This window comes from Periplaneta americana, chromosome 1 (assembly GCF_040183065.1).
Source record: "Periplaneta americana isolate PAMFEO1 chromosome 1, P.americana_PAMFEO1_priV1, whole genome shotgun sequence".
NCBI classification, from domain to species: domain Eukaryota; kingdom Metazoa; phylum Arthropoda; class Insecta; order Blattodea; family Blattidae; genus Periplaneta; species Periplaneta americana.
In genome coordinates, this window is record NC_091117.1 from 45,489,664 (window position 1) to 45,509,429 (window position 19,766).

Below are 19,766 nucleotides of genomic sequence, written 5' to 3' on the forward strand. Positions count from 1 at the left end.
TTTTCCCATTCTTTTACTTCTATTCCTTTTCCCTCTTTTATTCCCTTGTTCTCCTTGTATTCACATTTCTCTCTGCTTGCAGATCTATTCCCTTGTTCTTCTTGTCTTCCCTTTCTTCTCCCTGTATTCCCGCTTTTTCCCTTGTCTTTTCTTTCTTCTTCGTATATTCCCCTTCTTCACCTTGTATTTCCTTGATCTACATTTATTTCTATTTTCCTCCTAGTATTCCGCTTATGTAAACGCTCCCAGACGTAGTTCTATGTAAAGCTATGCACCCGTCCAATTTACTCTTTGTGACTTCAGATAATTCGTAGGCTACAGGTGATAATATTTATTACTAGGGGTCGGGAGGTAATAATAATAATAATAATAATAATAATAATAATAATAATAATAATAATAATAATAATAATAATCCGTGGCATCACAACCTTTGAAGAGCCCAGACCGACCAGCCGGCTGCTGGCCTCACGTTCACATGCCGAAGCAGAGGTGGACGATCATCGAACCAAATTGGAGGTATCGTGTGGTTAGCACGATGATCCCCCAGCCGTTATAGCTGGCTTTCGCAAATTACCTAAAAATCATAGAAAATTAACCTTTGAAAATGACGTATTTCTGAAAATATTATATTAAATTTAAAAAATACCACGATATTAATAATAATAATAATAATAATAATAATAATAATAATAATAATAATAATGGTATAGGTAAAGGTATCCCCGTAAATGCCATGAAGGCGCTTGGGGGGCATGGAGGTAGAGCCCCATGCTTTCCATGACCTCGGCACTAGAATGAGGCGGTGTGGTCGGCACGACACTCTGACCGCCTTTTACCGCCGGGAAAGACCCTGTACTCAATTTTATAGAAGGCTGAGTGACCTTGGGGCCGTTCTGAAAGTTTGGCAATAATAATAATAATAATAATAATAATCCGTGGCATCACAGCCTTTGAAGAGCCCAGACCGACCAGCCGGCTGCTGGCCTCACGTTCACATGCCAAAGCAGCGGTGGACGATCATCGAACCAAATTGGAGGTATCGTGTGGTTAGCACGATGATCCCCCAGCCGTTATAGCTGGCTTTCGCAAACTACCTAAAAATCATAGAAAATTAACCTTTGAAAATGACACATTTCTGAAAATATTATATTAAATTTAAAAAAAATACCACGCTTTAATAATAATAATAATAATAATAATAATAATAATAATAATAATAATAATAATCCGTGCATCACAGCCCTTGAAGGGCCCAGACCGACCAGCCAGCTGCTTGCCTCACGTTCATATGCCAAAGCAGAGGTGGACGATCATCGAACCAGATTGGAGGTATCGTGTAGTTAGCACGATGATCCCCCAGCCGTCATAGCTGCCTTTCGCAAATTACTTAAAAATCATAGAAAATTAACCTTTGAAAAGACGTATTTCTGAAAATATTATATTCAATTTAAAAAATACCACCATTGTAATAATAATAATAATAATAATAACAATAATAATAATAATAGGTATAATAATAATAATAATCCGTGGCAACACAGCCTTTGAAGAGCCCAGACCGACCAGCCGGCTGCTGGCCTCACGTTCACATGCCAAAGCAGAGGTGGACGATCATCGAACCAAATTGGAGGTATCGTGTGGTTAGCACAATGATCCCCCAGCCGTTATAGCTGGCATTCGCAAATTACCTAAAAATCATAGAAAATTTACCTTTGAAAATGACGTATTTCTGAAAATATTATATTAAAATTAAAAAATAGCACGATTTTAATAATAATAATAATAATAATAATAATAATAATAATAATAAAGGTATAGGTAAAGGTATCCCCGTAACATGCCGTGAAGGAACTTGGGGGCATGGAGGTAGAGCCCCATGCTTTCCATGAACTCGGCACTAGAATGAGGTGGTGTGGTCGGCACCACACTCTGACCGCCTTTTACCCCCTGGAAAGACCCGGTTCTCAATTTCATAGAAGGCTGAGTGAACCTTGGGGCCGTTCTGAAAGTTTGGCAATAATAATAATAATAATAATAATAATAATAATAATAATAATAATAATAATAATAATAATAATAATAATAATCCGTGGCATCACAGCCTTTGAAGAGCCCAGACCGACCAGCCGGCTGCTGGCCTCACGTTCACATGCCAAAGCAGAGGTGGACGATCATCGAACCAAATTGGAGGTATCGTGTGGTTAGAACGATGATCCCCCAGCCGTTATAGTTGGCTTTCGCAAATTACCTAAAAATCATAGAAAATTAACCTTTGAAAATGACGCATTTCTGAAAATATTATATCAAATTAAAAAAAAAAAATACCACGATTAATAATAATAATAATAATAATAATAATAATAATAATAATAATAATAATCCGTGCATCACAGCCCTTGAAAGGCCCAGACCGACCACCCGGCTGCTTGCCTCACGTTCACATGCCGAAGCAGAGGTGGACGATCATCGAACCAGATTGGAGGTATCGTGTGGTTACCACGATGATCCCCCAGCCGTTATAGCTGGCTTTCGTAAATTACCTAAAAATCACAGAAAATTAACCTTTGAAAGTGACATATTTCTGAAAATATTATATTAAACTAAAAAAAAAAAATACCACGACTTTAATAATAATAATAATAATAATAATAATAATAATGTTGATGATGATGATGATGATGATGATGATGATGAACGTCTTCGAAATCACACCAATGTACATTTAAATAGTAAGAAGAACGGGAATTCCCAGACATACTCCTTTATTCACCTTTGCAGCATAGGGCTAGAGTCATTCCTAGGTCCTCTGGTTTGACGGATCGCAGGTTGCTTTATTTTATTTCTTTTCCTGGTTGTTTAACGAAGCTGTAAATGTTATGTTTTATTTAACGACGCTCGTAACTGCAGAGGTTATATCAGCGTCGCCGGATGTGCCGGAATTTTGTCCCGCAGGAGTTCTTTTACATGCCATTGAATCTACTGTTATGAGCCTGTCGCATTTGAGCACACTTAAATGCCATCGACCTGGCCCGGGATGGAACCAGAAACCTTGGGTATAGAAGGCCAGCGCCCTCGCCAACCAGGTCGACTACGAAGCTATATCAATTACGAGGTTGTTTAGCGTCGATGAGATTGGTGATAGCGAGATGAGGCTGAGGATTCGCCATACATTACCTGACACTTGCCTTATAGTTGGGGAAAACCTGGGAAAAAAACCCAACCAGGTAATCAACCTAAGGCGGAATCGGACCCGCGCCCGAGCGCAACTCCAGATCGACAAACATGCTCCTTTACCAAGCTACGCCGGTGGCTCACAGGTTGCTTTACTTTTTGCATTTTTACGTGTTCACGTGTGAGATCAATATGTCGACTGCGGGCACTGCGACTGCAGTCTTTGTTGTGTTGCGTTGAATTGGAGGAAGTACGTAACACCATTGATCAGGAGTCAAGGTTAAAGCAAGCATAAGCTAAATTCCAGTATGACGCAGATGAATTGCGTATGCAATCTGCAGTAGGTACTCGAACATAGACTACGACTGGACCGAAAAAAAAGTCCGTCCAAGAGCAGAAAATGAAAAAAATGCATGAAAAAGTAAAATATTTTCTAAAAAAATAAGATCAGTAGATGATATAAGACCGAACAACGCAAAGTAAAAGTAGGTTACATTTGTTTCGTGTTGCATCCTGTATTTTCTGTAATGTCTCAGAAAAAATGATATTTCATTAACTTCCGATCCATATTTACAACACTACAAACAGTGACTGGAGCACAAATTCCAAGCCAAAATGGTAAAGCATCTTGAATGACACGGTTTTACTTACATCCGTCGATGAGTATGAACTGCACCACATCGCCAAGAGGAACTTTAATGATATGTGAGCAGGTGCAGAGAGTCGTGTTGCAATAGGGTCTGCCGTCGACTCCTGTTGGACATATTTGACCTGGAGGTATGTCATCTAGCTGGGTTAAGAGTGGCGAAGACGTGTCTTCATTCGTGATGTTATTCAACGTGTATATCAGATCTAAGTCGTCAGGATCTGAAAAATGTTAGTAATGTTGATATGTGTGAAATTTCAATATTACATCCTAGCTTATCTGAACTAATTTTCTGTCTTGGTATTTTCATTGGATGGGATGATGTAAAGAAGCATTCATGTATATTTCCGAGAGACATTTATATCGTTTTTCGAAAACTTCAGGGAATGTGTTGGGCTACAGAGGTCTTCTACAGAGATTAAATCTTTAAAAAATCTAAATACGTCTTCATTTGTTTACATTATTTCAGTTGATTTTAAGGTACCCTATAATTTATTTAAAAATATTAATACAAATAGGACAATAAAATATTACATTCACTGCGCAGTACATGACATTATTATCCATGGATGTTTCCGTTATCACAATCTATATATGAGAGGTCTAGAAACAGAAGGTACCAAATGAAATTTTTCACAACTTGAATTGAAATTGTTTCGTAAATGTGGACGAAAACACTACTGAATGATACAGCTATGAGTTTCTTTCTTACTCACTTGCGTGCAGTATTCATTGTGTAAAAAGTGATCCGATTACAAAATGTACCACATGCATTGAAAATCTCTCTTAATGTAAAAACAAAATGTAACATTTTCATTTGCATTATGCAAGGTTTACACGTTAAAAATCTGAACGGGTTCTTCCTAAGTTGACTTTATCGTGTCCATCTTTTGTTTAGTAGGTTGCTGAGCTAGCTAGTAATTGTGTTCATCCTTCAAAATGTGAAACGAATGCTGTTATGGCGGAGGACTCTACTTCGTTAGACAATGTCTGACGGGAGAAATAAACATTGCCGACAGACAAAGAGAGAAGTATATTTGCTATTCAACCAATGGCAGAGGTCTCATTCCACGCTTGGGCGGGTGTAGAACGCTTCAGATCGCCCAACTTCAAGTCAAGCGTGGAATGAGATATCTCCTATTGGTTGATTAGCAATTATACTTCTCTCCTCCTTTGCCGGCAGTGTTTACTTCTCCTGTCAGACATTATGGAACGAAGTATATGCGTTCCAGACCTTGATATGTGTCAGGTGTAATTTTTTTCTTAGTTCAAGCAATATTCCAAGTTATTTTGACTGCTTGTCCTATGTAGTAGAGAGACAAATTATTCGGAGTTTTTGTTGTTCTTTGTGCAATGTTCTGTACAGCAAAATCGAATAAATTATAGTTGCAAAGTATGCAATTTCAATGTTTTGGCATCAAAACATACCAAATGCAAAAATAAATTTAAAGTTTGAATATTTGTGTAAACAATTTATTTTAAAAATAACTGCACTTAATTTACGAGTGTATCATTCAAATCTATTAACATGGAACAGAAAGAAAATTAAAAACATTTAAACACGAAGTCTTAGAACGTTTTTGCATTTTCCCAAAAATCACAACTTTGTACGTGGTACGTCCTGTTTCTAGAGCACTTATATAGTTCTCACAATTAATTGGACGGCATTTTCTTTCGATTCGTTCAAAGACCACATTTTTTCTACAATGCCTTCACGCGTCATCTCAGTCGTATAAGATATGTTATTTTATATAATTTTAGCGACAACTGTGTGTGTTCGTTATGTTCAAAAAGGTGTGAACGATACCATAGCCTTCGATGTGAGAAAAGGAAGAAGACTTTGACACAATATAGCAAAGACTAAATAACTAAATACCCATTGGGTGCTCTTTCTCTTTATTATTATTCATCCATTGATAGTACAGGGACATCATTTTATTTTTACTAACATTTTTAATGTTAATTTGCCTATACCTCTGGATCAATGTCGTTTCCTATCCCCTTCCCCGACTGGAGTTCGATGATACTGGCGTAATATACAAACAAATCACTTTACTAGGTATAGGAGACATGGGAAGTAGTTCATCCATTTACGTAAACTAGGAAATATTACGCTTTTGAGTTTGATCATTTTCATTAGGTTTTTGTTTAATCAAAATACAGTACAGTATTAACAATGAGTGTTTTTACTCACGAACTGAGCTGTCCATGTGGACGTATTCATTATGCAGTGTATATTATAAGTCTATATCATATTAACGTACAATATAGAGAATGAAGTTAAATTGAAAAATAACCATAATATGGATATTTAAACATATTTTTGAAAATGGTGGCCGTTCATTTCGATACAGGCTTCAGTTCTAATGTGCATATTATCGCACTATAGACTATTGTACCTAATCCCAATTACCAGTTTCGTTCTTCGTACTAGTAACTCATGTTGAAATAATTCTGTACCTACTCTATAAAAGAGTACCTTACGTACTGTAAATTCAATCTTCACTTCTGCCCGATCCGAAAAGATAAAATTACTCAGACACACTATCTACTCTCCGTCCAAGTGGTTATGTCGCAGGATCGTAGGAAGGGAGGAAATCACGTGACAGTTAATTACTTAACGGGGCCTGTTATTTAAGTTATTTTAAACAGTTGTATAATATTACGTAGACGTCCAATTCCTAACAGAAATTAATGTTTTCAGAAAAGAGGTAAGACAGCCCAGCAACTAGCCTTTACAGAGGAGCGAACAGAAGCGGGGAGGAAACCGAGATGCGACGTAGGCAAACGGACGACAGTACCTGTGCGAAAATATGTTTCAATATTGAAAGCTCTTTCGTCACTGTAAAACGCGAACATATTTCTGGAACGTACTATACTCACTAACTTAGTACTGTTCGTGTTTACTATGACCGTAAGGCGACTTTGACTGTATACGCTTGATTCTGTGTAAAGAACGGTTGGAAGTTGACTAGTAGAGAGGGTGGGAGTGAATTACATTCAAAAACTCTGGTACAATAAAAATTGAAGTAAAAATAAAATGGTGTCCCTGTATTTATTGAAACCGTAGACAAACTAACTCAATGCTATTATTATTACAGACAATATTAGGATTTACAATGCCTTCTATATATATCCAAATGACTTTTGTTACCTAACCGAAGTATTTGTAAGACGCAAGTCTGTATCGATTTCGACCGGGAATTTTAATGAACGCTTCTGTACTCCCATTCAACATATACACGTCCTTCTATAACTTTTGCTACATAGTAAAACTTTATTTTTAATTTACTCCCATGGTTCTGCAAAAAAAAATTGCTTGGTATCAAACTACGCAATTTATAAAGCTGATTTAGGTATATACAGTAAAAATTATAGGTAGTCGCTTCAATAAGTTAGCTCTCGAGCTCACTTTTGACTCACGGCTTGTTGACTAGTTATTCCCTGGACGGCGGATTGGATGAGGGGGAACTAGGCCTCCCCTGTCTCCCGACGTCTCTCTAAATTACTTATTTTTGTGGGAGTGAATTAAAGAAATCACCTACCAAGAATAAGTGAAGATACGAAATATTATAGAATGAGAGCACCCTGTGGGTCCTCCGAGTAACGTAGGACGTAATAAACAGGTCACAGTGTTGTTTGGCATAGAATGGTGAACAATTGAGTACTTGTGAAAAATGTGTGGAAATGAGTGTTCCCAATAGGCTATCTCACGAACTGAGATACTGCACTAAAAATGTTCTGTTTCCTTTGATTGTAGATTATTAATGAAAGCTAGGAAAAGTTGTAGTAAGAGTTAATTATCTTCAAAAGTCCCATACAAAGATACGTTACACGAGCTAGATTCACATTTCAAAATTCAAAGTTGGCCCCTTTTATTCCTACTTTCAGTTTGTCCCGGAAAATGGAAATACCACCAAATGATTCTTTATATAGGTTTTGGTACCGAATTTTTTTCTCGAAAACCTAGTGCCATGTAGTTTCGGAGTGCTTTGAAGCATTCTGTATACATTCAACACATCTTGTCGTGAGCTTACCGAACCTAACATGTTACATTATGTACACAACTCGTCCGCTTATGAAGCCATATGTCAGCTATATACGTAAAAAATGGTAAACATAATAGGCCTGGACCGTTGTACTTTGTTTCAGAGATCATAAAAATTGAAATATGGAAAAAAATTAATTAACTAAATGAATTAATTCATTTTAAAGTTGCCTTTCAATTGGGGAAAATAATATTATTTTGAAATTGCAAATTAGGACTGCAATAAAGAGAATAAGGGACATGTACCAGGACAAAGATCAGGATAATGGCTACGATAAGAATCTTGAACAAGGACTACGACTACGACAACGACCGCGATAAGGAAATGACAAAGGCAAGAACTACGATAAGGACTACAAAAGAACGACAAGAACTGGGATAAGAATCACAATAAGGACCACGACCACAACAACTTCCAAAATTAAAGCTATGGAAAATACGCATAAAGATAAGAACCATGACAAATATCACGACAAGGACCTCGATAAGGACCACGACAAGGACCAAGATAGGGAATACGACAAGAAAACAACACAACCACTACTACAAGCACCACGACAAGTTCCATCTCAAGGACCGCGACAAAGACATCGACAAGGATCACGACAGGGATCATGGTGCCTGTCGTGGCCCATGTCGTGATCTTTATCGTGATCCTTGTGGTTTATGTCGCGGTCCTTAAAGTGATCCTTGTCGCTGTTATAGTTCGTCCTTGTCATTGACATTGTCATGATCCTTATCATGGTTCTCATTATCTTTTTTATGGCCGCTATTACGATCTTTGTTTTCTCTGTCATGGTCCTTATTGTAGCCCTTGTCTTTATCACGGTCCTAATGTTGGTCTTCATCCTTGTTGTAATCGTTGTCGAAGTGTTTGTTGTATTTCATATCGTAGTTCATATTGTGAGATTTTTTAGTTGTATGTTGTGGTCCATATCTTGGTTCTTATCATGATCCTTTCGTGGTCCGTGTCGTGATCTTTATGGGGTTCCATTTTGTCTTTGCCATGGTCTTACATTTGTTATTCAAAATAATATTGTTTTCCCCATCTGTCAAGTGACTTCTATGTTACATGACACCTTCCACATTTTCATGAGAGGTAAAAGATAACAGAGCATGCATATAAACCGAGACATGTGTTACAAATAGATGATTTATGGCATTTTACACTGATGTGTATAATGTGGGCCTCAACTTACAGCTCTGGCCAGAGGGGAACATCACAGGGAAGTTGGGAGTGGGGATGTAGTGAACTGATAAGAGGTGGTGACAGGTTAAAGGACTGAACATTGAGCTATCTCAGGACTTAATATACTGTCGGCCTTTCTAATAAAAACTCTGTATACAGACGTTTAACTGTCTTATACTTATACAATGTGTAGCTCGTTTATAAGTCGTGTGTAAATTCCTTACTAATAATCACTACATACGTCGTGTATAACAGTATAACTGTTACACAGCTACGTCATAGTTTCGTCATTACTTCGTTACGAAAGATAATAGAATATCTGAGGTTCTCTATTGCATCCGGTAGAGCGCTCTAGTGTGGCGTGTTAAGTATCGATAGTACAACTGGCTCTAATCGATTACCATACTATATTTTGGTCAAAGAGTACAAGCTACAGTAATATTATTCTAATTATTCTGTGCTCTTTGGTTTGTTCCTCTTTGGTTACTAAGCAACCATCATCATAAAATGACAGTCGATACGAACAGCTGTTAGAGGGGCGGCCATTTTTTCTCTATATACAACGCTTAAACTAGGGGTTTCGTTTATATGTATGTATGTATGTATGTATGTATTTATTCACACTGCAATGGGTATATACCCGGTGGCAGTGGTAACTAATTACACTCAATGATGACAATAATAAACTTATTAATTAAAAATACAATTAATAATACTAATAATTAATACTAATACTAATTATAATAATAATAATAATAATAATAATAATAATAATAATAACAACAGGGCATATACTAAATTAAATGAAACGATCACTTAAAAAAACATTTGAAATATAACTACTCCCATTGTATAGTTACAGGCTGTTTTTACGTCCATCGCTTCTGCATGGTTTATTAGTAAAGTTGTCTCAACTCTGCATAAGTCTAGTATAAAAACTATACACTGTTTATTAGTAAGACTGTGTAGGTATAGTGATTCGTTAAAGATTATTTTTAAACTTATACTCTAGACGTTATCAGTTCGGAAGCTGGCGAATAGGGGCGTGGTTTCAAGTAGCTTTGGGGTGAGTAACAGATGATGTATTGCTTTTGCATTCTTCACAGACCCGATGAGGTGAGTCCCGTACAATAATTTGGCGTAGGATTGAGACAAGAATGGGAATTGAGTAAAAATATGCATGCCCGACCAGATATTTTCCTGCATGGCTACATCTATACTCACGGTCGAATCGATTAAACGATCCTGAGTAGAATAGATCTTTCTTCTTCGGAAATACGTAATCAGATAGGATTGTAATGTTCACATCCGGTTCAGGCTTCAAAATATTTTCGTCAATGGGTTCTGCAGCCTCCAGTTGTGACACACATACTCCATGTTCGCCGTGGCTACACGTCGCATTCTGAGGGTTCATAATCTGCAAATAAATTAATTCATAATATATATTACCTAGTGTATCGATTTGTTTCTGATTGTCGGGATTATTTTTTATCTGCGATATTCCATTGTAACTCTCAAAATAAAGTGCATGTGAATTTAAAAATACTTATCTATGTCTATAATGTCTTGGTAACGCATTTTAAGCGTAAGTAGTTCTAATTTTATATTCTAAACGCGCTATAAGCGATTAAACAGTGCCTGTGATTGTATGAATAATGCCAGTTTACTGAAGTTTGCTACAAAAACAGTGCTTAGGTTCATGACGGCTGTATTTGAATTTCCTTGATATTTTAACTGCTACCCATTAGACTTATTTCTCGTTTCAGTTCAAGCCTGAGTCCACACAAAGCTTGAAGCTACTTCCATACCAACTGAAGACTTGAGACGCATCTAGACAGTCACGCCAAGCTTCAGTCGTTCGTTAGCTCTGTAGTTCCGCCAGCATGAGTTATTTCAAATTAATTTAAGGGAAGAGGATGGTATTTTTTGGTGAAAAATGAGTAAATGTTCGAAAAATAAGATTTTTTCCTTAAAATACTCTGTGATATGTGTGGAATATATTGTGTGATATTTTGTGGGTATTTGTGCCCTTATCGGATGTTGAAACGCCATTTTTAAACTTCCTGCGCTCTGGATTTTTAAATCAAATCTCCCTTTGTTTGTTGTGTCCGGAACTTCATTTTTTTTTCAAAACCAAATTTTTCTTTAAAATACTCTGTGATGTGTGTGGAATACGTACATTGTATAACATTTTGTGGATATCTGTGCTCTTATTGCATGTTGAGACGCCATTTTTAAAGTTTCTGCGCTCTGGATTATTAAATCACACTCCCTTTGATTGCTGTTTCTGGAACTTTATTTTTTTGCTACATTGCCAGACAAAAATCGATATAATTTTTGAAGTATTAAATATATATGTATGAAATTTGGAATACACATTCTCTAGACTACTAGGAGACTTTTCTCTGTAACAGAATTTTCCTAATTGATTTCATTTTAAAAATAAGTCTGTCTGTTTGCAAGAAAGAAAATAAAAAAAAATGTTATCAAAATATAATTGTTTATTTTACAAATGTAGGAACTAATATCAAAATTCTGTTATAGACAGTTTGTAGAGAATGCTTTTACAAATAAATTGTAACAAAGTGTTTGAATTTATCTTTAAAAATTGCTTAGATATATCGAGTTTAGTAAAATCCTGCACTGGGTACATTTTTGTTTTCAAATCTGGCTCCCAAATTTTTTTTCAAAATATTTATATTTGGTTGAGTTGCTATAGCCATGAGCTCCCTACATACAAAAAATTAATATTTTACACCAAATAGGAAAAAACTTTTAAAAAATACCATCCTCTCCCCTTAAATAGGTTTCGCTCTTTCCTTCAAAAAGAATGGATTAAGGTAAGAGGATGGTATTTTTGATGAAAAATGACTAAGTTTAAAAAAAAAAAAGTATTCTTTAAAATACTCTGTGATATGTGTGGATCGCCATTTTTACACTTCCTGCATTATTGATTTTTAAATCACTCGCCCACTTTTTTTGTTGTTTCCGGTAAATTAAATTGAAAAAAAAGTCTTTAAAATACCCTTTGAGATGTGTGGAATGCATTGCATAACATTTTGTGGGTATTTGTTCCCTTATCGGATGTCGAGATGTCATTTTTAAACTTCCTGCGCTATGGATTTTTAAATCACACTCCCGCTTTTATCGGTTTCCAGTAACTTCATTTTTTTTGCCACATTGCGAGATAAAAATGAATATAATTTCTTAACTATTAAAGATACATGCATGAAATTTAGAACACACATTCTTCAGATCATTAGGAAACTTTTCTCTGTAACAGAATTTTGTTAATTGATTTCATTTCAAATATACGTCCGTTAGTTTGCAAGAAAGGAAATCAGAAAATTGTTACTAAATTTTAATTGTTTATTTTACAAACGTAGGGACTAATATCAAAATTTTGTTACAGGCAGTTTGTAGAACATACTTTTGCAAATACATTGCAAAACTTTTTGAATCTATCTTTCAAAACTATTTACATATATCGGTTTTAGTACAATCCTCCATTGGGTATATTTTTTTCAAATTTGGGCCCCCAAATAATTTTTTTCAAAATATTTTTAATAGGTTCAGTTGCAACAGCTATGAACTCTCTACATACAAAAATTAATAATTTACACCAAATAGGAAAAAAGTTTTAAAAAAATACCATCCTCTCCCCTTAAGGCGACTGGGTAGTCTAAGTGTGTTTCTGTTATGTATGAGTGAAGAAATTTCGCTATTACTCTTCAAATTTCCAATCTATCAATTTACAATTTTTACAGGATACACAAAATATTTGAAGGTATATTTTGAGTTTTAGGCTATCTGAGCCATTTATACCCGAACTCACACTTTCAGAAATCGAAATTGGCATAGAAAATCTGAAAAAGTACAAATCTCCAGATATCGATCAAATTCCAGCACAATTAATACAAGAGGGTGGAAGCGCATTATCTAGCGAAATTTATAAGTTTGTGCATGCTATTTGGAAAAAGGAAATTGTACCAGAACAATGGAAGGAGTCCATAATTGAAGGAGGACAAGACTAACTTTAGTAACTTTCGAGGAATATCACTTTCGTTGACGTCGTACAAAATTTTTGCAATATTCTTTTGAGAAGATTAACTCCATATGTAGATGAAATTATTGGGGATCATCAATGCGGTTTTAGGCGTAATAGATCGACTATTGATTAGATGATTTGTATTCCACAGATATTAGAGAAAAAATGAGAGTATACGGGTACAGTACATCAGTTATTCATAGATTTAAAAAAGGCACATGACTCAGTTAAGAGAGAAGTTTTATATAATATTCTCATTGACTTTGGTAGCCTATTCCTAAGAAACAACTTCGGTTAATTAAAATGTGCCTCAGTGAAACGTACAGCAGAGTCCACATAGGCTACTTTTTGTCTGTTGCTTTTCCAATTCACTGCGGGTTAAACAAGGAGATGTACTATCTCCTTTACCTTTAACTTTTGCTCTAGAATACGCCATTAGGAAAGTTCAGGATAACACAGATGAATTAGTATTGAACGGGTTGCGACAGCTTTTTGTCTATTTGGATGGCGTTAATATGTACGGAGAAAATTCACCAACTATCAGGGAACACACGGAAATTTTACTTGAGCAAGTAAAGCGATAGATATGGAAGTAAATTCTGTAAAGGCAAAGTATATGATTATGTCTCGTGACCAGAATATTGTACGAAATAGAATATAAAAATTGCAGATTTATCCTTCAGGGAGGTGGAAAAATTAAATTATCTTGGAGCAACAGTAACAAATATAAATGACACTCGGGAGGAAATTAAACGCAAAAGAAATAAGGGAAATGCCTGCTACTATTCGACTGAGAAGCTTTTGTCATCTAGTCTGCTGTCAAAAAACTGAAAGTTAGAATTTATGAAGCGGTTATATTACCGGTTGTTCTGTATGATTATGAAATTTGGACTCTCACTTTGAGAGAGGAACATAGGTTAAGGGTGTTTGAGAATAAGGTTCTTAGGAAAATATTTGGGCTAAGAGAGATGAATTTACAGGAGAATGGAGAAAGTTACACAACGTAGAACTGCACTCATTTTTTTCTTCACCTGACACAATTAGGAACATTAAATCCAGAAGTATGAGATGGGCAGGGCATGTAGCGCGTATGGACGAATCCAGAAATGCATATAGAGTATTAGTTGGGAGACCGGAGGGAAAAGACGTTTGGAGAGGCCGAGACGTAGGTGAGAGGACAATATCAAAATGGATTTGAGAGAGATAGGATATGATGATAGAGACTGGATTAATATTGCACAGGATAGGGACCGATGGCGAGCTTATGTGAGGGCGGCAATGAACCTCCGGGTTCCTTAAAAGCCATTTGTAAGTAAGTAAACTACCACCACCGTCGCCGCCAACGCCTCCACCACCACCACCACCACCACCACCACCACCACCACCACCACCACCACCACCACCACAATGTACACAAAATATTAGCAAGTAACCTATATTTTGGTTTCTAGGTTTTCTTTCTACATCATACACTTTATTTTATAAAAATGTTTAAACCTGAAATATATTAATTAAATTTAAGTTGTAAACATAGGGTATTTTAGAAATATTTTTCTCAGAAACCCTTAGCACTATAAGGTTCATAAAAATTCAAGCATATTCCCAATGCAACTGAATGTACTCGTATCTCCTATAATTTCCGTCACTTTATGAACATTCGTTCAATAGAAAAAAATATTTTTCATCCTGAAAATATATTTTAAAACATTTGATATTTTTTCATACTTTCTTGGCTGGAAAGTCCATAACAATTTTGATAACTATGTGAAATGAGCACGTTTACTCACTTTCATATAAAAGAGGACTATTCAAAATTTTAGCCTCTTAGCCCCAGTAATTGCTGAGAAAAATGTTCCAAAATAACCAGTGTTTAGCTTAGATTTAATTAATATTTTTTTCCGGTTTAATATATATATATATATATTTTTTTTTTTAATATTTTGTTTATAAAATTCAGAATATGAGGTAGATGGATAACCTAAAGAACCGAAAATATTGTGTGTATGCTGTAAAAATAGAAAATTTAAAAGCAATAGCACACTTTTATTAGCTTATTTCACTTATACAGAAGAGCCATATGTTCAGAATGCCCAGTACCGTTAAAGAAAAAGAAACCATGGTGCAAATCATGTTTGCAATGGAAACACATTTTTTCCCCATATTGATTTGTGACAAGAGCTCAGATGTAATCCTCCAATCATCAGATTTACTCAAAATTAGTATATACCGCTCAAAGAACGACCAAAATAGAAAGATATAATGCAACAATGACGTGAAATGTTACATGAAGATCATTTTAGTACCCTACCTTGCTGATACATTCGAACACTTAAACATTTCGAATAGCAGTTTGCAAGGCCTAGATGTTAACATAATAACATCCAGGAGAAAAATCAAATGATTTATAAAGAAACTTGATTTCTGGTCTACATCACTTGGGTCACGTTTCACACATAATCACTCATTAGAACCCCACTCTTTAGTCCTGGACACTTTGTATATTAAGTTCTGACGTTCAACATCTACTTGGAGGATTTGGTGAAGAACTGTTTCCAGAACATGGGAGGGGTCAAAGTAGGTGAAAGAAGAATAAAGTGCATAAGATTGCTGATGATATGGCGGTGTTTGTAGAAGAGGAGACGATACTAAGTGATATACTATTGGAGCTAAATGACACTTGTGAACAGTATGGGATGAAGATAAATGCAAACAAGGCGAAGACTATGGTTGTCGGAAGAAAAATAAAGAAAGTAAATTTCGAATTGCAAATTAGGCAGTAGAGCAAGTAGACAAGTTCAAATACTTGGGATGTACTATAAGCAGTAACATGAGCTGCAGCCAGGAAGTCAAAAGCAATGTCAAAGGAAGCTTTTAATAAAAAAAAAAAGGAGCATCTGCGGACCTCTGAAAAAAGAACTAAGGAAGAGACAAGTGATGTGCTTTGTGTGGGGTGTGACATTTTACGGGGCAGAAACATGGACATTACGACGAAGCGAATCGAATAGAATCATTTTAAATGTGAATATGGAGAAGAATGGAGCGTGTGAAATGGACAGACGAAATAAGAAATGAAGCTGTGTTGGAAAGATTGGGTGAAGAAAGAAAGATGCTGAAACTTATCAGAAAGGAAAAAAGGAATTGGTTGGGTCACTGGCTGAGAATAAACTGCTTACTGAAGGATACACTGGAAGGAATGGTGAACGGGAGACGAGTTCGGGGTATAAAAAGATATTAGATGATAGACGATATTAAGATATATGGATCATATGTAGAGACTAAGATCAAGGCAGAAAATAGGAAAGACTGTAGAAAGCTGGGTTTGCAGTGAAAGACTTGTCCTTGGGCATAATACTTTATATATTTATGTATGTATGTATGTAGATTTTTTTTTCTTACCTTGACATCTGGCGATAGTTTCTCATCCTCATCCTTGAACTCATGTTCGCGGGGTTCAGTATCCTCCGCTCCTTGGTACTGCAGCACAGCCCTTTGTTGAGCAGTCTCGTCAGGGGCACACTTGCCCATGCCCTTAACTCGTATCCAGTATGAGTTCACCTCATTTGTAGCATTCAGGACGAAGTCATATCGTTCACCTACGGATTAATTCAGTTTTTAAAATGTATAATAAGTAATACATTACTTAATGTTAGGGAACTCATGTTGAAACCAATGGCGGCTCTCGTTAAGGGACATATGGGCACAAATCCCCCTTTCAATTTCATTTCTCCACTAAACGTCGAGGTAGGCTGTATTGGAAACTCAACAGCAAATTTTATGCGTTAATACGTTCTTCGCTTATGCAATTGCTATTAAGATAATCGTCAGCATTGATAATCAACATCTCTTCTCTTCAGATACCCTGAATCTTCTCTGTGCTAGGACTCTTTAGAGTAGGCACATTATATGAATTGTGATCCCGCCTTTTCGCCACACTTTTTTCGTCATAGGTATGTTTTGTCACACTTTACATTTTCGTCACAGTATGTATATATAAATTCATAACGGCCATATTTTGTCACTTATTAGTTTTGTACTTAAACAATAGTTGTTCATTCATTATTGGCTAATTTCCATTGACAGACAAAGATTCTTCATTTATTGTTTGGTTAAGACTGTTCATTATTATTGTTTGGTTATTTCCATAGATAGACAAAGGTTGTTCATTTATTGTTTGATTATTTTAATAGACAAAATTTGTTCATTTATTGTTGACTTATTTTTATAGATAGACAAGATTTTTCATTACTGTTTGGATATGTGCATAGATAGACAAAGGCTGTTGATTTATTGTTTAGTTATTTTCGTATTAGACAAAGGTTGTTTATTTATTGTTTGGTTATTTTCGTATTAGAAAAAGTTTGTTTATTTATTGTTTGGTTATTTTCGTATTAGACAAAGGTTGTTTATTTATTGTTTGGTTATTTTCGTGTTAGACAAAGGTTGTTTATTTATTGTTTGGTTATTTTCGTATTAGACAAAGGTTGTTTATTTATTGTTTGGTTATTTTCGTATTAGACAAAGGTTGTTTATTTATTGTTTGGTTATTTTCGTATTAGACAAATGTTGTTTATGTATTGTTTTGTTATTTTCGTATTAGACAAAGGTTGTTTATTTATTGTTTAGTTATTTTCGTATTAGACAAAGGTTGTTTATTTATTGTTTGGTTATTTTCGTATTAGACAAAGGTTGTTTATTTATTGTTTGGTTATTTTCGTATTAGACAAAGGTTGTTTATGTATTGTTTGGTTATTTTCGTATTAGACAAATGTTGTTTATGTATTCTTTTGTTATTTTCGTATTAGACAAAGGTTGTTTATTTATTGTTTGGTTATTTTCGTATTAGACAAAGGTTGTTTATTTATTGTTTGGTTATTTTCGTATTAGACAAAGGTTGTTTATTTATTGTTTGGTTATTTTCGTATTAGACAAAGGTTGTTTATTTATTGTTTGGTTATTTTCATAGATAGACGAAAATTGTACATTTATTGTTTGATTTCCATAGACAGACAAATGATAATTTATTGTTAGCTTATTTCTATAGATAGACAAAATTCTTCATTTATTGTTTGGTTATTTTCCTAGCTAGGCAACGGTTCTTCATTTATTGTTTCGTTACTTTCATAGATAGTCAAAGTTTGTTAATTTATTGTTTCGTTATTTTCATAGACAAAGGTTGTTCATTAATTGTTTGGTTATTTTCATAGATAGAAAAAGGTTGTTTATTTATTTCTTGATTATTTTCATTGATAAAAAAAAGATTGTTCATTTATGTTTTGTTTATTGTCATAGATAGACAAAGGTTCCTCATTTGTTGTATGGTTATTTTCACATATAGACAAATGTTGTCCATTTATTGTTTGGTTATTTACATAGATAGACCAAGGTTGTTCATTTATTGTTTGGTTACTTTCATGGATAGACAAATGTTGTTCATTTATTGTTTTGTTAATTTCATATTTAGACAAAGATTGTTAATTTCTTGTTTAGTTATTTTCATAGATATTATCGCCGACTCATTCCCGTTCCATCGTGAAACTGTTATGTCAGACAACATGCTTTCCTCAAAGTCTAAACTGGGAAAGGAAAAATTAACCCATGAAGTTACACGTTTAAGCAGTTGGTGTTGTATGGTATGACCAGTGGGACTTTGCAACTCTGCAATAACAGTACTGCATCTGAAGACAGAAGTTGCATTATCAAGGGTTCCAGAGAGTACACAGGTCATGCACCAGACTAGGTTAGGATCCATATTGACGAATGCGTTCAGTCGATGAAGCAGGCAGCTGAAACTTCGATGGAGCCTGCTTCAGCCTTTGTGTAGCGCCATGCACAGCATATTAACAGTGAAAACAATTTCAAGCTGATTTTAATATACAACTACTTGAAGCTGCAAAAGCTGGAAACAATGGAAAAAAAAAACAGTACATGGTGCAGAGTGAGTGAAGCTGCATATTTACACCAGGACATGAAAACATTGGACTGTGGGCAATCACCACTGCGTAAAAAGAAGAAACACATTGCTGTCGATTCATGGAAAGGTACCAAGAATACAAAGACGAGAATAATATTCTCACATTCTTGATAACCATGGATACGGTTTGGCTGGGAACTTCTCGTAAAGTTCGGTGATATATTCTGATGCACAACAGTTGTGGTATATACAAATTTACTGATTTCCATGTTATGTTTCACTGCAAATTCTTTGAAATCCCGTGAAACGAGACTATGACGGAATGCGTTTTGTCACAAGAAAGTGTGACGAAATATACTTTGTGATAAAACATGGCATTTTTACAAAACCTACCGTGGTCAAAACATACTGGTGACGAATTTTATCTCACTAGAGGTTTTGATTTATCTAGAGAAAATCAAGCTCGAGTGGGATTTAATTGACTATTACACTATTAGAAGAAAGTATATAAATATTAGAAGTAACAAAGCCACCGGCGTGGCTCAGTCGGTTAATGCGCTTGCCTGCCGGTCTGAAGTTGCGCTCGGGCGCGGGTTCGATCCCCGCTTGGGCTGATTACCTGGTTGGGTTTTTTCCGAGGTTTTCCCCAACCGAAAGGCGAATGCCAAGTATTCTATGGCGAATCCTCGGCCTCATTTCGCCAAATACCATCTCACGATCACCAATCTCATCGACGCTAAATAACCTCGT

General features: G+C 35.4%; 1 protein-coding gene across 1 annotated transcript in view; it reads right to left on the bottom strand.

Moving 5' to 3' along the window:
• Nucleotides 1-19,766, bottom strand: part of LOC138695025 (uncharacterized) — a 57,531-nt gene that overhangs the window by 9,590 nt on the left and 28,175 nt on the right. The window contains exons 8-10 of the mRNA XM_069819340.1: nt 16,502-16,698; nt 10,282-10,474; nt 3,826-4,041 (exon numbers count right to left, since the gene is read on the bottom strand). Of these exons, the coding sequence (XP_069675441.1) occupies nt 3,826-4,041; nt 10,282-10,474; nt 16,502-16,698 (606 nt within the window). The remainder of the gene's footprint in view (nt 1-3,825; nt 4,042-10,281; nt 10,475-16,501; nt 16,699-19,766) is intronic.